The sequence below is a fragment of the Aspergillus aculeatinus genome, assembly GCF_003184765.1.
Source record: "Aspergillus aculeatinus CBS 121060 unplaced genomic scaffold BO66scaffold_9, whole genome shotgun sequence".
NCBI classification, from domain to species: Eukaryota; Fungi; Ascomycota; class Eurotiomycetes; order Eurotiales; family Aspergillaceae; genus Aspergillus; species Aspergillus aculeatinus.
The window spans coordinates 374,706-392,612 of record NW_020291478.1 but is presented as its reverse complement, the minus strand read 5'-3'; the positions used below and the strand labels follow the sequence as shown (position 1 = coordinate 392,612).

The 17,907-nt window shown below is 51.6% G+C and overlaps 8 protein-coding genes across 8 annotated transcripts; 6 read left to right on the top strand and 2 right to left on the bottom strand.

Annotated features, from left to right (window-relative positions):
- Positions 1-173: 173 nt before the first annotated feature.
- Positions 174-1,317, top strand: BO66DRAFT_368332 (aminoglycoside phosphotransferase family protein; the record flags this gene model as incomplete). Its single annotated transcript, XM_025645334.1, has 1 exon — positions 174-1,317. One exon carries the CDS (start codon positions 174-176, stop codon positions 1,128-1,130), a length of 957 nt encoding a protein of 318 aa, XP_025506789.1. The 3' UTR covers positions 1,131-1,317.
- Positions 1,318-1,462: 145 nt separating this feature from the next.
- Positions 1,463-2,041, bottom strand: BO66DRAFT_316300 (uncharacterized protein; the record flags this gene model as incomplete). The annotated part of the gene is made up of 1 exon (XM_025643504.1): positions 1,463-2,041. The coding sequence occupies one exon, from the start codon at positions 2,039-2,041 to the stop codon at positions 1,463-1,465; it is 579 nt and encodes a 192-aa protein (XP_025506788.1).
- Positions 2,042-4,189: 2,148 nt separating this feature from the next.
- BO66DRAFT_418447 (alpha/beta-hydrolase) lies at positions 4,190-6,383 on the top strand (the record flags this gene model as incomplete). The annotated part of the gene is made up of 7 exons (XM_025649743.1): positions 4,190-4,402; positions 4,461-4,545; positions 4,605-4,919; positions 4,970-5,085; positions 5,140-5,437; positions 5,489-5,704; positions 5,765-6,383. The coding sequence occupies 7 exons, from the start codon at positions 4,190-4,192 to the stop codon at positions 6,094-6,096; spliced, it is 1,575 nt and encodes a 524-aa protein (XP_025506787.1). The 3' UTR covers positions 6,097-6,383.
- A 451-nt stretch (positions 6,384-6,834) lies between these two features.
- On the top strand, positions 6,835-8,533 carry BO66DRAFT_435856 (uncharacterized protein; the record flags this gene model as incomplete). The annotated part of the gene is made up of 3 exons (XM_025650886.1): positions 6,835-7,316; positions 7,379-7,911; positions 8,046-8,533. The coding sequence occupies 3 exons, from the start codon at positions 6,835-6,837 to the stop codon at positions 8,531-8,533; spliced, it is 1,503 nt and encodes a 500-aa protein (XP_025506786.1).
- A 242-nt stretch (positions 8,534-8,775) lies between these two features.
- Positions 8,776-10,116, top strand: BO66DRAFT_368325 (uncharacterized protein; the record flags this gene model as incomplete). Its single annotated transcript, XM_025645333.1, has 1 exon — positions 8,776-10,116. Exon 1 carries the CDS (start codon positions 9,028-9,030, stop codon positions 10,114-10,116), a length of 1,089 nt encoding a protein of 362 aa, XP_025506785.1. The 5' UTR covers positions 8,776-9,027.
- A 101-nt stretch (positions 10,117-10,217) lies between these two features.
- On the top strand, positions 10,218-11,035 carry BO66DRAFT_251272 (uncharacterized protein). The gene has a single exon (XM_025642961.1). The coding sequence runs from the start codon at positions 10,319-10,321 to the stop codon at positions 10,742-10,744; it is 426 nt and encodes a 141-aa protein (XP_025506784.1). The 5' UTR covers positions 10,218-10,318; the 3' UTR covers positions 10,745-11,035.
- BO66DRAFT_251323 (uncharacterized protein) lies at positions 11,036-13,137 on the bottom strand. Its single transcript, XM_025642962.1, has one exon. It carries the CDS (start codon positions 12,784-12,786, stop codon positions 11,326-11,328), a length of 1,461 nt encoding a protein of 486 aa, XP_025506783.1. The 5' UTR covers positions 12,787-13,137; the 3' UTR covers positions 11,036-11,325.
- Positions 13,138-14,885: 1,748 nt separating this feature from the next.
- On the top strand, positions 14,886-17,649 carry BO66DRAFT_435853 (ferric reductase family protein; the record flags this gene model as incomplete). Its single annotated transcript, XM_025650885.1, has 6 exons — positions 14,886-15,542; positions 15,595-15,983; positions 16,032-16,264; positions 16,317-16,369; positions 16,423-16,544; positions 16,593-17,649. 6 exons carry the CDS (start codon positions 14,886-14,888, stop codon positions 17,647-17,649), a joined length of 2,511 nt encoding a protein of 836 aa, XP_025506782.1.
- Positions 17,650-17,907: the final 258 nt, after the last annotated feature.

The window sequence follows — 17,907 nt, the reverse complement described above, 5'->3', positions numbered from 1 at the left end:
AGAGCGTGGAGAGTTGACGACCAAGACTGAAGTATAGCTGAGGCTAAACCGAGACGGTCAACGGCGGCAGAACGGAAGGTGGGCCTGGCGGATCACCATAGATTCCACCCGATCTACAAAGACAACAACAACTATCTTACTTACCTTCGACAACACTTCACCAACGAACAATCATGGCGACATCATTCTTGCCATCGATATTACGTCCTGACTATACGTGGCCTTGTCGGGCTCCTTTCACCGTCTCCCCAACCACACCTCCAGTACCTCGTGTTTCCTGGAAACCCATCAGGCTAGCATGGGGTCTCGTGCACAGAGCGCTACGCTACTTCTCCCAGTGGTACTGCTCGTGGTTCGGAATCCATTTCGACTACAATATCATTCCACTACCATTCGGACTCGTGATCAAATGGACAGACCGCAGCAGCGTCGAGGAAGCGGTCGCTACACAGATGGCAAGAGCCGGTGGATTGCCTGTGCCAAAAGTTCTGAATTATGGCGAACATCCTTTTCCAGATTGCAACCGAAGAGTCTCGATCCTGATGACTCGACTCCCAGGAATCGACTTGAATAACTGGGAGGATACAGAATATGATCCGGAGAGCGAGGAGCCGTGGCTACAGGAGCTGAAGACGTGCGTGCAGACCATGCGCTTGTGGACGCCCCCTTCCTCACGCCAAAATTGGGTCTCATCAGCGATCGGAACTTGTCTACGAAGTCAACGCGTTCCCCATCATATCATGGGACCATTCACAGATCAGACACAGTTGCATGACTTTCTGCTATCCACGGCTTCAAATCATGCTTTCAAATCACAAGCCGAGTTTGAGAAAACCCTGGCAACGGCAAAGAAATTAGATCAACGAAAGTATAGAATGGTTTTCAGCCAAGGTGACTTAAAAGCCCATAATATCCTTGTCGGTGACGATGGTCACCTAACTGGGTTTCTCGACTGGGAGTCTGCGGGTTGGTATCCAGAATACTGGGAGTTCACCACAGCTATGCGATTCGGGAGGAATTCCTGGTGGTTCCGAGCAGTGTCTTGGATTGGAGGCTCTGAGTATCTTGAGGAACTGGATTATGATCGTGCTCTAAACAACTTGACGGTGGACTCTTATGCCTTCCTCTAGGACAATAGGTGCTAAGTTTCCGGGGCGGCTGTTCATCAGCTTGCCTTCCGGTACATTCTTGATTTGCATATTCGATCTTCATTCCTGCAGATTACTGTGGCTGCCGTATCATGTCTGCATACTTGATCGAGGAGGCTCTCAAGGAGAAATTTTTGTATTGAGCTAGTGCTACGTACTTTTCGACGAGCAAAAAATTAATCACAGCCAATACCTAGTATGAAAATCAAATGAAAACGCACAGCAGCCAAATTAAGATCACCGAGAAGTGTCTTCCAGCGTGGTAAAGCTCTGTATTGCGTACTCCCCCGAGAAGAGCCCGCAATGGCCACACTTCAAAGACACACGCGCGACTTCACAATTGGGCGTGGCTGGCGAGAGTTTGCAGCATCAACCATGTAATGGTTCCCCACTGACAAACACTCCGCCTCCAGGTCCTTGACACTGCTGCATTTGACAATGCCCTGGTCCATGAGCTTCTGCAGAATTGCAAGCGCCCAAATGCGGCAAGTGATACCAGGCATCGCGTTCAGGTTTCCATCATAGAACCTCATGATGGGATCGACTTGAGCGACTTTATCGCCAGGCACGCGTGCGATCTGAATGGTAACACAAAGAAGGTTAGACTTCAAGAGACCTGAAGTTCTGCCGTGGTCCGCAAGCCATCCCTTGCCGTCGGTGCTCGGGTTCTTCACATGGTACTTGAAGCCACTGGAGGGGTCAGTGTGGATATAGAGACCCCAGTGGAAGTCGTTGGCGATGGGAGGGTCGGCGCGAACGTAGAGCACGACGTAGAGGGTGTTGAGCGGGAGTCCAGCGAGGATCTCGCCCTGGACCTTTCTGACTGCCGCCGCTCTTTCAAAAGGGCGCAGCCCGGAAAAGTCACTTCTGTAGCCCTTGGTCAGGTCCTCCATTCTCGGACAGTCTGACTAGACGGAGCGAAGTGCGCGGGTTTTGTGAGGAATATCGGACGGAGTCTCCGCTTGGCGTGTGAGATACGGGGTTTGGGAACGCTTGACTGTGGCCCTTTTGCTTGTCTAGAGACATGATCGGTTAGCGTATGCATCTTCAATCGCGCCATGAAGGATACGTACTTTGATCTTCGTAACGTGTTTTTCCCACCCCTCGGTTAAAGCAACCTGCGAGGGTGTGCGTGAGATCTTCAACCAGGATATTGTGAGCAATCGTGTCAAAGTCCAGCTTCGTATGAGTGATACTGATCTTGAGAGACGTTGTAGAGTGTCATTGTCAAGGCAGGAAGTATTGGAGGAGCGAGAGACAGGCAGTTACTGAGTACGGAGGCAATGATATTGATTCAGTGACCGAGTTGCTGAAGTGACAGTGATTCATTCTGTGTTACTTCTACAGGGCCATCTGACATATTCACTTAAAAGATCATCTTTCACTACGGATCTCTCTGAGCTGGACTTCAACCTTACCTTCTGTCCTGATCAGATCTGTTCTCATCGTCTATGATAACACAGATTAGCTAGGCGACTGACATCTTGATCAGTGTCATGCAAGAGTGGAGACGTATTTTGTCACAATATAGGTCCCCTCAACAGGTAAAACTTGGTCTGAAACTGTCTAGAAGTTTTTATTGTGGGCGACACTCGGGCTCTTTGCGCTTCATTTTTGATTGTACAAACAGGAAAAGGAAGATGCGTATTTTTCACAACTCAGTTAAATGCATAACTGAATATCGACATAGGAGGAATGAGCACTAAGGCATTAAGCACCCAAGCATCTACCAGTCCAGATCAATAGGCAATACCTTGCAGTATCCTAAGTTGCCTGCTCTTCACAATGTTTGGGTTGTTTGCACAAAGATCTCATGGCCTATTTCATACTAGTTGTTTGATGAACGCAGGGATCTCTGGGTTTCACCATCCTTCAAGACTGCAATGCTTTTTCTTCAAAGCAGTAGTCAATTTGATGAACAATACTGCCTACTTCTGGTAATGATTACGTCTAGAGCTTCATGGGTGTTCTCGAGACACGAGTTTGTGAGTTGGGAGTATCGAAAAAAGGTTCTCTGGCCTGTATGCAGTTGGAGGGAATAGGTTTGGTCGCCCGTCCACTGCCTTGCCAGTCACAAATGCGACTCCTCGTAGAGGTAGCCATTCTCGGAATCTTGATAAAGATAGGAAGCTAATCTAAATGGTTCAAGGCATAGCATACTACTATTTTTCTGCGCACGAAAGATTCGATCGAAAGTCCTTCCCATCAAGTCGGATTCCCTGGCGGCTGGCGTAGCTTTGCTGGGCAAACTTGACCTGAAAAGGCCTGGGTTGGGCAAAGGAACCTGAATCATGCTGCGCGATCAGCATCTAGTGGATGGTGTCCATCACGAATGTGCATTACCCAATAAGAGCCTTGTATGTTGAAGGGCTATCTCTTGTTCCAGCTGCTTAGGCTACCGTTGCCGATGTTGTTGAGATGACTGTTTGAGAGACATGAAGCCTTTGTGACACTAGAAGTGCGCATCATCCCTAGCAGAACGGTCACCGCATTAGAAAAGTGTACCAGCTTTTGCAAGGGAGCCTTTTTTTAATCAGCCCATTTAGGCTTCTTGAACCGACCTCGGCGGCCCGTATGTCAATCATGCCCAAGAAAAGCTTGAGCTGTTCAATGATCCGGATATTATCTTTTCCCTCATCATCCGATGATCCGAGCAGGGGACCATGCTTTTATGACACCGCGGGATAATCCGGCCTTCAAGCAACCATTCGTCGTGAAGTTTACTGTTTCAAGTCTCTTCGTCCGGGTCTACAGCGGAAACCGGCTATGATTGCCGTTCATGGACAAGGTGGATGGTCTCCGCAAGATTTCCCCGCCTTTTGCAACCCCACATTGCAGGCAAAAGTGGTGCCATCCCGCAAGATCCCTTGTATACTGCGTTCAAAACAAGGATTCGTCTACAATGGAGTTGAGCTTAGGGCCGCTATGTCATGGGGTAGGCCTATAAAAATGGGCCCTACTTCCGTGTTTTTTCCCCTGTCGTTGTATGCTACGGAGTCTCATTTGCATAAATCGTATTGCCATAGATCTTTCTCAGCGTCATGAGGTATTCTAGTCTTAGTCTTCTGAGCTTGGCCACTCTGGTATCAGCCAGTGCAGAAGACCCTTACTATGCGAATTTCACATGGGAAGCCCCACGCACCTTGTCGAACTGGTCGAACTTGACTGTCGAGACGCACACTGGAACTTTCATTGGCATGCTCAATGATACCTACCCCAATGTTCGACAATTCCTTCGAGTTCCATATGCGCAGGTACATTCAAGCTTTTCTCGGACGATTCTCATACCGCATGTTGATCTTGTCTTCTTAGCCTCCCGTTGGGGATCTACGTTGGATGCCTCCGCAAAAGCCGCAAAGGTCCAAGAAGCGGATCGATTCTACCTTTTATGGCCCAGGTAACTACCTACGGTACCCTTAAAATTTGTTCCTCGGCGTCTACTCACATCCTTGACAGCTTGTCCTCAGTACGTGACTGCGCCAGCCAGTTTCTGGAATACCTACGAGCCACCCAATGTGCTGCTCAACATCGGCGAGAAATTGGATCAAGGCTCCACTGCCTGGTCGTCGGCCGAAGATTGTTTATCAATGGCTATCTGGACGCCTGCTTCAGCAATTCGCACCTCTAAACTCCCGGTGGCGTTGTTCGTAACAGGTGGCGGCGGTATCACAGGTGGAATTGATATTCCCTCTCAGCTGCCGGCACATTGGGTCTCGCGATCTCAGGAGCACATTGTTATTACCATCAATTATCGATCGAATATCTTCGGGAGTGGGTTGACCTTACTACCAAGAGAGACATTGGACTGACCTTGTTTGCAGATCCCAAATCCCGGGCATTGAATGAGACCTCTTTGACCCTGCTAGATGTCAGAGCTGCAGTCGAATGGGCCTACGAGAATATCGAATCTTTTGGAGGAGATGCTGAAAACATAATGGTACGATTTTCAGGATTATCCTCTACTATATCTAATCTCTGATTGGGCAACTAGCTGTGGGGTCAATCGCAAGGAGGTATCTTGACGCATCTGTATACTCTTGCGTTCCCCGACGACCCTCTCGCTGCCAAGTTCGGAGTGATCTCGCAAGGTGCATCGGCCACCCTGGACCTGGCAACGGCCGGTGATGTTTATCAAGATTTTGACATTGTTGCCAAGGGACTTGGATGTAATTATGGAGACGACTACGAAGCCGAGCTTGAGTGTATGCGACAGGTTTCCTGGGTGCAGATTGAGGAATACATTAACCGCTACAACGCTACGCCTTCGATTGCTTTTACTAACTATATTCGTGAGTTTAGCTCCCTCAGCCTTCGACTGTCGGGCTAATCCTGCAATCTAGCCGATGAAAGATACATCTTCTCGAATGAGACCGAGCGATATTCTCAGAGGAAGGTTGCTCCGGGACCGTCGATTCGATCTGACGCCGCCAGGGAGTTTCCGGATCAGAACAGTACATACGTTGCCGAAGAAGAAGGATTGTCCGACTGTCTTGCACGTTCTGACTCGGAGCTTCGCGCGTCCATCGGCCTTGACACCTACCGATATTATTGGGCCGGCAAGTAGACGTTCGTCACCCTAGGTAAATGGTCTGGGGCTAACAATTGTCTTCTCGCAGGAAACTTCAGTAACATCAGCCCAGTCCCCTGGCTCGGCGCCTTTCACTGGACTGATCTCCTCATGATATTCGGCACCTATATGCTGGATGTCGGCAATATCACCGAGCTCGAGGTCAAAACCTCGGAGACGATGCAGGATTTCTTCCTAGCATACCTCAAAGATGCCTCGACAATCAACACCACTGTAGGATGGACTGCGTTCAATGGCAGTGCGCCTGGAGGGGGCGTTATCCTTGAGTTTGGCAAAGATGTTCCTGTTCGGAATGTCACTGGGGATTGGCTGGATGGTGGCTGTTGGAATTCTTCGATTCCCTTCCGGATCGATGGGTAGGGCAGCGATGTTGCGAGATGCCATCTGCGAAGCATCTTCCTGATGTAGCAGTCCTGCGACCCAGCCTTTGAGTGAGAAGCAATTGTTGGGAACCGATCGACGCTCTATGTCTTCATGTTTTTAACTTCTTTGCAAGGGTGGCTCAAGGATACATGTTGTCATAACTCTTGGCTCTTATCTTGCTGACAGATCTGCCATGTCAGGCTTCTGGTTTGCCCTTTGTGTAAATTGCAGAAGTCACTAGGCAGAGGAAATGTGAGCGAAGCTTTGGGAGTGTTAGACGGGAGAAGGCGCTTGCCCCTTTTCGGTAATAAGAGACTCCTGTTATGATCCATATCGCACAGAAAGAGTTGTCTCCTTTGACTTCTTTCTCTTTCACTGTGACCATACTTCTTACAACCTTGCACTCTTTCCTACCTACATATCAAGCAATACATTCTGATCGTGCATGCCCAGCTACCACCACAGCAGTTTGATCACTACTGCATCTCCTATCACTTGTTAACGCTGTTCTTCACGAGACAGACGACCCGTGCTGCAGGGTCTTGATATCAACTGTCCCGCAGATGGTTGCCTGGGACAGTGCGTTTCCGTGAGAATTTGTGCTCGTACTGTGGGCTTCTGAGAACGCAAAAACAATAACAAAATCTGTTCGATCGTTCGATCGTTCATGCAGGGGGGATTTCTATTTCCATTAATAAGGGCATACACACGCTCAGGCTGATCACGCTGCCAAAGATGGGTCAACTCACGAATCTCCCGACCGAGATCATACTCCATATTATCTCTTTTCTACAGTCCTACGATGACATTGCGGTGTTGGCTGCACAGTCTTCCCATCTCTACCAGGCGTGTGATATGAGGGCCCGTGAGAGGTTCCGCCAGATCCGCATTACAAACAATTCCAAGCATCTTGAGAGCGCCTTCGCGGCCCTGATCGACATCCTGAAACAGCCATCTCTAGGCCGCTATGCGCGTCATATTGAGTACTGGGAGACTGTGACGATGACCTACCGGCACCCACCCTCCTGTGAATTCGATGCGTCATCACCAGCTGAGGAAAACATGGAAATGATCCGAGCTGCAATCTACAGAGCAGGATTCCCTGACCGTGGGATTGAACCCCTGATCACGATAGTTAAGCAGATCTCCGGTGTCACCCATCGCAGGGAAAAAGAGGAGTTTCATCTAGTCAGACATCCAGCCAATCATCCAGCCAGGTCAGCCGGCCCCCTCCCTTGAGCTGCAATCATTTCAGTGCTTACCCCCAAACCCAATCTAGGCTTTTTCGTTGCCACGAGCCCCTTCTCGCGCAGGTTCTGACAGCACTTCTTATCTCCGTGGCACCGGAGGTAGAATCCATGGCCCTCTCCCAGCCCTTTCCCAGCCAGATTTTCGTGCCCTGGCAGACAGACTCCGTCAACCACAAGCGTATAAGGCTCCCTTTGCATTGGCTTCTGCACCAAATCAACAACAGGTACACGTTCCCGGGTGCCCGAGGGCCGAAGCTCCTGAGAAAGCTTCGCGACGTATACTTTATCGACGAGACGTGCGACACATCCTGGATAGAAGATGAAGCCATTCTTGAGACGGACGTCTTTGACTTCATAAATCTCTTTCGCCGTCTTCCATCGATTGAGTCGATTGGCATGGATGGGCTGAGAACAAACGTCGTCGGTAATCACGGGGTCCCCTTTGCCTCGTCCAATATTACCCGTATCCGGATCGAGCACACGACGGTCGACAGCATGGACTTGGCAAGAATCATCTGTTTTGCAAGCAGCTCCGAGAGTTTGGATGCTCCATCGGGGCCGAGTTAGTCGGTCGCGACCTTAGAGGTACATTGACCGCATTTCGAATCGTCTTCCAAGCGCTTTTGGTCCACCGTACAACCTTGGAGCTTCTACATATAGATGCCGCATACATAGATCTTAATACAGATACGGTAGAACGGATTCTTCTTGGCCTAAGTGAGGATTTCGAGAAACACGGACAAATGGGAGCAATCCGAATTGCGCATGAGATGGCTTTGATCGATGGGCAAGTGAAGCTGCCGATCTGGATTTGGGACCAAGCCGGTTCTTTGGCCGACTTCTCCGCCTTGAAGCACTTGTATCTGGAGATTCAGTACCTGTTGTACATGGCGAGGGGGGTGGGGAACGCGAGAGACGATGAATACCAGCTTGCTGATCGGTTGCCGCCCAGGTTGGAGCATCTCCGGATCAACGCATATGAGAAAAACCAGAACGAGAATTTCGACAAGCAGGTGGAATCCTTGAGATCATTGGAGAGAGAGCAGCGTCTCAGCAGCCTGAAGACCATTCTGGGAATCGATCCCACAATCCCGGTGATCCCGCCATGGAAAGAAGGGCCTGGGTTAAGTGCACATGTGCGTCGGTTGATCGAGGATGTTTCGGATCGGAAGAAGAGGAATTGAGGCAATTTATCCTTGATCCGAGTATGTGTGATGAATTCCCAGAATTGCTCGGGCATCTGAACACAATCAATGCACTCCTGCGCGAAGAACGCTTCAGGTGGCGAGAGTGATCTAGCGATTGTCTAGGTCTGGGAAGTATTCTGACTCGGGCGATGCCCGTGTACATGTACTGAGTCAGACAAGCCGCACCAGAATGTTGTTAATTTCTGCCATAGTACCAAGAATGAATGTGTCTTCCATTTCTTTGAACCATAATACACCGGTCTACTGTAAATTGTTAATTGCGATGCTTTGCAAATGTCCGGTCCAGCCCTTAAGCTTTGCAGCCCCGACCCACCGGTACCGTACCCGTACCCGTTCCTGAAAACAGTGGACCCTGGCCCGTGCGCGCGCAACCCGACAGATTCTTTTCTTACCGCCATAAGTTACAGCCACCGTAGGGGATCATCAACACACCACAAAAGAATAAGCGCACCGAAAGGTAAAAAAACAAGATGAATCCGCTTCGCTACCTCGCCCCTCCGACGCCCTACAAGGAGCTCTCCACGACCAACAAGAAAGGCCTGAAGGAGCGCCTCAGCTACGCCGAGGCCCTAGAGCACCACCCAGGCCTGCAGCTGTCCGCCGAGCAAGCCGAGCTGCTGCACACCTACCAGCAAGCATGCGAGACGCTCCTCGAGGAACCGGGCAACGTCAACGCCGCGATGCGCATGATGCAGTACGAGCAGTCGCTCGAGCCCACCGGCGGCAGTCTCAGCAGCCCCGCCGCCCCCGTCAACCTCTCCTTCGACCTCGCCACCAAGGTCAAGCTCGGCGAGGAGCTCGACAACCTCTACAGCGTCTGGGCCGTCACGCGGTACCAGAAGTACCTGCCCACGGGGATCCAGGAGGAAGCCGCCAAGCACCCGTCCTCGACCGCCGCGGACCCGTGGCACACGGCCTTCTGGACGCCCTTCCACGGCCGGCTGGAGGCCGAGGCCGCCGCATTCCACGGTGTTCTGGCCGGCGAGACCCGGCACAATGAGTGCCCGACCTCGATCCTATTGATGCTGCTCTGCGACCGCCACACGGTCGACTGGGACGAGACGCGCGCGCTGATCCGCTACGCGGCTGAGGGCGCCGAGGGAGCGATCCAGGGTCTCCCCGAGAGCGACTTCGGGGAGTTGCTGCGCACGAAGGACGTGGCCGGGTTGGCGACGCGCTTGGCCCGCGACGAGTCCGGCTGGAGCTGCTCGACGGAGTATGTCTTGGGCGTCAGCACGCTGCTCATGGGCTTCTTTGCCAATACCCTGGCCGATACGCTGTTCGAGACCGAGGAGGAGCTCATGGATCCCACTAAGTGGGAGCCTAAGAAGGTGCTGCGCGAGCGGCTGGCGCTGGCCGAGGGCCATGAGCAGGCGTTCCGCGAGTTGTTGCAGGAGATGTATGTGCAGATGTTGGTCGGGTCGGATGATGAGGATGAGGCCGGATTTCCCGGGTATGATGATTTCGATGATTTGGATGATGATGAGTGGGAGGAGTTTGAGGGGGATGTGGAGGAGGGGGAGGAGGAGGATGATGGCGATGAGTCGGATGAGTATTAGTGCCGGCTTGATGCCTGAGGATGTCAATTTTACAGCAATGACCATTACATTACGCCCGCTTCATCTTTTTAACTCGGATTAAGTAGCAATTGGAGTCTGGATCTGTCCCATCGCCATAAATTCATCGATCACATAGACTCAACCCCGTGTCACCCACATTAGCTCTCCAATCAATCCCAGCTCACCCACAGCCACCCCATCCATGCCCAAATCATTCATCAAAATCAAGATCACGAATCTGCCTCCAATCCAACACCATCCCCCTCGACGGCGGCCACGCCTCCACAAACCCCTCCGCATAATAGATCTCGTGCTCCTCCGGCCACGCATGCACCAGCATCGTGACCTCCGTGCTCCGAAGGGCAGCCTCCTCCTCCTCCTCCTCCTCCTTTCCTTCTTTATCTTTTTCGCCCATCCCCAAGCCGACCACATACTCGCGTATCTTCCCCCGGAGATGCGCCACGACCACGTTCCCCAGCTTCTTGTACTTGTGGTCCGCGGCGACGAGCAGGTCCGTCAGGTGGAAGGTGCAGATTCCGTCGCTGATGAGGCGGGCCATGGCGACCACTTCGCCGGTTTTTTGCGTTTCCGGGTTGGTGGTGGTGGGGTTGTCGGGGGTGGAAGATAGAGCTGGTGCCGTGTAGGTGATGTAGCAGCCGTACCAGCTTCCCCGGAGGGCGGATTCGGCTTGTTGGGCGGTTGGTGGTTTCGGGTATTTCTTGGTGTGGCGGAGGTGGAGGTAGGATTCGACGGCGGGGGTAGCCCTGGTGGAGGGTGTAGTTTGGTGGGAGAACGGCGGGCATGGTTGGGGGGTGCGTGAGTGGTAGTAGGTAGTGCTTGGGGGTGGAGAGGTTTGGGTTTGGAGAGGTTTGAGGTGCGATTGTGGTTGTCGTTGTTGTACTTTAGTAGTGGTATGTGTTGTGGAGAGAGTGGGGTGGGATGGGAGAGGGGAAGTATTTTATGAAGGGGCCCGAGGCTGTGTTGTTCTATGTTACGGGACTGCCGGACGTGCATGCATGATTGGAGGGGTTGTTCATTTAGACGATGCTTCATCCCACGTTTGACATTATACTTAATTTGAGTTATAAAGTCAATCATAAATGGGTTAAAACCACAGTAAATGCGTCAAATGTCCAACATAAATTGCAGCTTGGTGGCACGTTCAGCCAACTGCACCTATACTCGATTTTCAAATGTAAGCAAGTCCTCTCATCTCCACACGGGTCCCCAGAAATCATTGGGACCCTGGTACGCTGATTCAAATTTCCGACAACGCGGGTGCTCAAAGTCGTCCCACGATCCCTGAGGCCAGATCGGGATTTGACAAAACTCATCGTCATGGCAGCCGTGGCACTCCTTCCACACTGCCCAGCTCAAATAGTCCATCAGTGATTGCAAGACATCAACCGCGAAATCATATTCTTTCGCCTCCAGGACTTCGACCAACGAAGCGCAGATTCGACTGCTAACAGCATAAACCGCACGATAAGCAAGCGAGTCATCAGCAGCATTGGTAGGGATGAACTGAGTTGCGCATCTCTCCATTTCTTCGTCAACATCTCTGTTGTCCTGATCGACGAATGTATTCCAAATGCGTGCAACCTCTGCAACCAGAGAGAACAAGCCGTGATGGTGGTGGTGGTGTCTTGAAGCCAGCTCACGCAGCGGGTGGCTGTACTTCTGGACAATCATATCAGTGATCGCTTGCCAGGCTACCTGTCTGTGTCCGACATCATGCGCCATTACGAGGGATGTGAGGCTCTTGCGGATGGGTTTCAACTCTGCAAATGGAAGGTGGTTAAGACGTGGGACGGTGCTGTCGTCCGGAAAAAGATTCAGGGAATGGTTGTAAGCCGTAACGAAATGATCGTAGTTCAAGACCACCCGCTCACCGCCGATGCCATTGTACCTGGTCCTCATCACTTGGAGGACCTCGGTCGGTTTCCCTCCCTTCTTCTCATTGTCCCCTTTCCTCGGACTAGAAGACCTCACTCTCGCCACATGAACAGGCTCCAGGTTCTGTTCTGAGTTGCAGAGAATCACCTCGAACCCCGAAGCCAGCCGAATAACCCCATCCACCCGATCATGCCACTCTTCCCTTGCAATTCGACACACGGCCTCTGCACGCGCATTCTCCTGCAAGACGCCACCGTTGATCTCATCTGCAAACAGCACCCGGTCCTGCAGGTCGAGAGTCCCAATCTTGGATTTGCCAGCTGACATTCCATCGATAAGAATGAGGCGAAGATTCTTGGCCGTAGTGTAGGTGTGGAGCCATCCGCCATTGTCTTCCCCGGCTGGTCCATCTTGGTCTCCGCCCATCACTTGCTGGGAGCCAGATGACAGTTTCGGAGGTGTCTCGGGTCGCTTCGGTCCTGATCGCGCGAAGGCAAATGCATGCTCGGGGTCGAAGGCCAGCCATCGGACTCCGGTGATGTGCTCTGGATGGCCGTCACCGTGGTAGAGCTTGATTCCCTGTGGCATTTCTGCCAGGAAAAATGACATGCCGTTGTGGTTGAGTGCCGAGCCCCATTGTCTCATGGACGAGTGGATGGCGTTGAAGATGTGGTTCGCATTCTGGACAGGTTCGGGGGGAACGCTGTCAGCGGCAAGAGGAGAGGTGGCAGCTCCTATGGCGGAGATCAAGGCGAGAATGCACGACCGATGCATTTTTTAATCTGTGAGAAGAGTGGACTGTATTGATCAATGCAGCACATCTGGCTGGAAAGATGTGCCTTTATCTGAGATAAGGGAGTCGATGGCAGACACGCAATGCATGCATGGACATTACCTGATCAGGAAATCAAGGCCGACTGCCTGGAGAGTTGATCAGGCGCCCAGGCACACCACTCCTGCTCATCATCTTTGTTGACGCGTCATCCGATCTGTCACCACCTGCTCGCAAAAGCAAGATTGCGATACCATGATTTTCCGTCTTGCATCCGCCGTGATTCCATTCACATTTTATGGTTCTTCAAGGCCTTTCTCTGCGAGTACCAACATTCCAAATTATACGCAAGTTCGCTGACATCCCACGTAATAGCCTACGAAGGGATTACCATCAACCACCTCTTTTCTAGCCACTTCGACAGCTTCATTTAAGTCACCCATGACACAGCTAGCCGGCTTTATCGATCACTGCCACAATAGCTACCTCCTCTGTGACATACGAAAAGAAAACCGCCAATGATGACAATCTATAAGAGTTGTAGGACAACCCTGCTGTATGTGCCAGGCTTATATCAACCACGAGAATGTTATTCATAGGGCAGACCATTTCTTTCGTTCCTAAGAACCTCCTTCTTAAATTTGTCTGCCCCAGTGGAGTTTTATGAGAAGGCTCCGTTCTTCGCTCTCATTCAGTGGCACATTTACCTCCTCCGCAAACGTGGAATTGATTCTCTCAGTACCGGACTTGCCACGGCAACAAACAGTGGGTAAGCTCCAAGGTCTGATTGACACAAATTCGGGGAGAGAAGTTCATCAAAAATGCTTGGCTCCGGGTCATGAGAGCTCGTCTGCGCGGAAGTGCTATGCTGTGAAGTGTGGGACATCTCACAAATTACAATGAATTGAGCATCGGAATGAAGGGTCTGGCTTCCGAGGTCGAAAACCATCATTTTACGGAAGCTCCGCTCGTGAAATGGTACCGGTGAAGCATCAACTGTGCTTTGTTGAAAGCGACCCACGGGAAAGACTCTTATTGTAAAATAGTAAGTTTCGTCTTTCCTTACTTCGCTTCAACGCTGGGAGTAGCATAGTGAAGGTGTATCTTAATCTCGCATTCACTACTGTCTGCAGGAATCTATTTCTCCGCCGTGCATTCCTTGATGCTCACTTAACTGACCTTCCTAGTAGGGGACATTTGCCGAAAACCGGCATCCAAAGAAAGCCTCCGTGCAAACCATGACTCACGATGCAAGCGATGCCAAGAACACCCGAGCCACTTCATCAGTCGTCTGATGAATACTTGAGGTCGTTGCCTGAAAATGCGTGCACATCTCCCGAAAGGGACGTAGCTTGCGAGGATGGGGCCCGAAAAAAAATCAAGCAACCGACGGAAGTGGGCCGCCAAGAAACTCGGGGTTAGATTGGGTCACCACTGCCAAGACCTTGTATACGTCGGCCCAAGGGTCTTTCTAGCCAGTTATACGGTGCTTGATCGCATGCTAAGTGGATCTTATCAGATTGATCAATCGTTCCACGCTCCGAATTATCAATCAGACCTTGCTTCCACAGTGTGGCACTTGTGGGTCTTCGGGGTTTTTCGTCTTGGACAAGACAGAACTTTCTATGCTTTTCGCCCCGTCAGGGAGATGTTGTCAGAAAATGAAATTTCTGCATGCAACAACCGGGCTAAATACGAAGTTGGCGGGAAAGAGGCCGCCACTATTGACTATTGACTTGTGGTTCTCTTTCGTCGGCTATATGTCCCAAAAGATGCCTTCAACGGCGCTACACATATCGCACTGGAGTCCACAAGTCCGATGACTGCGAATCTATATGCTGAACTAAATGCATCAGTCTAGATGCTCCGAGCCAAGGAGGCATCGTGCAATGATCAAGTGGAGATTGATAACTGGTTCGCTGGAGATTAGCTCGATTCTCTCCGGTGGGTTCCGCCACGCCTGTGTAATGAGCGTGCTCGAATAGGACCCTCATTGCGAGGAAGTGGGTAGGTCCAATATGAGGGTTCTGTGCGATATAAAGATTGACTTGACACCCGGACTACGCTGATCTCGGGAGTATCTTGTCCATCAGCCGGCAAAATGAGAGTAACGAGTACACTTCTCCTGATCTTAGCCTGGACGGGTGTCCCCGTCCTGGCAGGAGGGTTTACTATGTCTGCCCCTGAGCTTGCAGACTACTGCTTCTATGCCATATACGAGTCTCTTGGCTCGTACACGTATGCAGGTGCTACTACAACCAGCTCAAGCTCAACCGATACGTCGACTTCTGAGGGCTCTTCTAGTTCCAACAGTTCAGCAAGCGGTTCAACCTCGCATGGTTCCTCCTACTCCTCCTCCTCCTCCTCCTCCTCCTCTTCAGGTACCGTCGTCACAACACCACATGGCTCCTCCTCAAAACGGGCATTCGCAAAGAGGATGGCTCGACGTGGTCATCACGGTAGCTCTTCTACTGGAGGCTGCACGAGCACAGTAGGTGCCATGTCCTTGTATGCCAGTGCGAAGGCGTGGTGTAACAAGAAGCAATTGGAAGCCACCATTCCTTACTGGCAAAGCCTCTGTGAGCAGAACAGTGCTACTTTGATTGATCTGACTGATATCGTTGCCAATGCCACCGATTCTTACATCGCATCTTTGCCAACCATCGACCCTGAAACCAATAGTACGACGACAACCGGCACTATTGAGAGTCCAGTCCTGCTTAGCCACTCGTACTACAAGCGAGCTTATAAATCTTATGTATGTGTTTCTTGAAGAATCCCTGGATTTTTCATTGACTGGGAAATGATAGGTCACCCACGATTACGCACTGAGCAAAGACAAACGTTATGGCTGGGGTCTTATGGGCTATTGGGGTGGAATACTGGCTCTTGGCATGATCGTCAAGGCCTGGAAATCCTTCCGAGCCCACCTCAATGGCCCCGGACGCGGCGATTCTGAGAAGAGTGGCTTCTATGCGGCTGGCCGTAACTCTTGCGCGCCAGTGGCTGCTGTTACTCACTTCGTCGGGACTCACTTTGTCATTCCTGCCAGCTTTGCCCCGAGCCTGTCCAATCACCAGCAGCTCTTCTGGTTTCACACCATCCCGAAACGGCTAGATCTTCTGATCATCTTTGGCTGGTGGGCCGTGTGTATCATTCTGTCGTGTGTTGACTACCAGAGTTTCCGCGGGAATATCCAGTACGTTACTATCACAGATTAGCAGAATTGGGTCTGACGAGCAAATAGGACGCCGAGTCTCTACCAACAGAACTGGCAATACTCTTCTGATCGTACGGGAATTCTGTCTTATGCCTGTCTTCCATTTCTTTGGCTTTTCGGTGGACGAAACAACATCTTCCTTTGGGCAACAGACTTCAATGTCCAGTCTTTCAACATCTTCCACCGTCATGTGGCTTGGGCTTGCACTCTTCTGGCTATTGTTCATTCAATCAACTACACTGTGGTTTTTCAGGTCTACGGTTGGTACTCCTCAATGCTCATTAATATCATGCTAACAGGCTGGCGTATCAGACGGTAGATATCACAGTGCACTAAAGCAGAATTACTTCTACATGGGTATTGTGGTATGTAATCATTGTAAGCACAAGTCTTCTAGAACGCCGCTAACATATCCCAGGCTACAGTGGTGATGTCTGTTATGCTCTTCCAATCCGGCACATGGCTTCGTCAGAGGTTTTACGAGACCTTCTTGATCATCCACGTTGTCCTAGCAATCCTAACCATATACACTCTATTCCGGTAAGTCTTCCCGGATAACAGCATGACCTCGTGACTAAGAGCGACCAGCCACACCAGCTTTGACGGCACCGTCTACAACGGCTACCTTTGGCCGATGGTCGCCATCTGGGGCTTTGACCGCACTGTGCGCTACCTCCGTGTGATCTACTGCAACTGGAACGTCCGCTTCGGCAAAGGCTTCATCAACACCACTTCCTCCACTGTGTCCTACAGCCCGGCCAGCGATCTGATCCGCATCGAAATGACCCCCGCCGCCCACAGCCTCACCCTCGCCCCTGGTCAGCACTACTACCTCTACCAGCCCTTGACACTACGCGGCTGGGAGAACCACCCCTTCACTCTGGGCTGCTACAACACATCTGGTACTGAGGCGAAACTCATCTTCTACATCCGTCCTTACGACGGCTGGACCCGGCGTCTCCGCGACCAGTGCCAGAAGTCCGGGGGTAAGGACTTGACCATCGCGCCTCGGTTGCTCTTAGAAGGCCCCTACGGCCACCAAGTCCCGCTGCACACGTTCGATACCCTTCTTCTGATTGTCGGAGGCACCGGTATAGCCGCGGCAGTTCCCTACATTCTCGACCACGTTTCTCGTCTCGCAGCCGGAGGCAAGACCCGCACCACAAGGATCCACCTCGTCTGGTCCGGCCGTCAGAGACAGATGTTCGATGAAGTCTGCTGCGCGGATCTAATCACAGCGCTGGAGTGCGCGGATATCCACACTACGCTATATTGCACGGACAAGAGCAGCATGGGTGCGATGACGACTATTGTCGCCGGCGAGAAGTCCAGCGCTGAAGTCCCTCAGATCGGTGCGGTGGGTGCAGAGGCCAAGGAGGCCGGCCAGTTCGTGCAGGATTCCTCCAGTCAGGAGTCCCGACCCATGAAGGTGGAGGATCTCGGTCTGGAGGTGCGCTACGGGCGCCCGGACATTACGGCTACGGTGCAGTCGGTCGCGGAGGAGGCCCGAGCCAGTGTGTCTCGCTTGGCGGTGTTGACGTGTGGTCCCGCAGTGATGGCGGATGAGTGCCGGATGGCGGTTTATGGGGTGATGAAGGGAGGATTCCGCCAGGTGGAGTACTTCGAGGAGGCTTTCGGATGGTAGACTGGGTTGATTTTCTGCTCTAGTCGTTTGTATGGGGATGACTTATGATGTGCCCGGTATCCTTTAATGCAGGTAGTTATGTTTATGGTTCTAATAAAAAGTTCATGATGTTACTCAAGCAAAATTAAGAGCTTCTCTCGTCGACAGATGCACTGGGAATGGATCCTTAGCTTGCCAAATCTACACTCAACGCGCTGTAATTGAAGTGGAATGTGTAGCGCGATAAATATTTATTCCAGGCTCCCTAAAGCCTCTGCC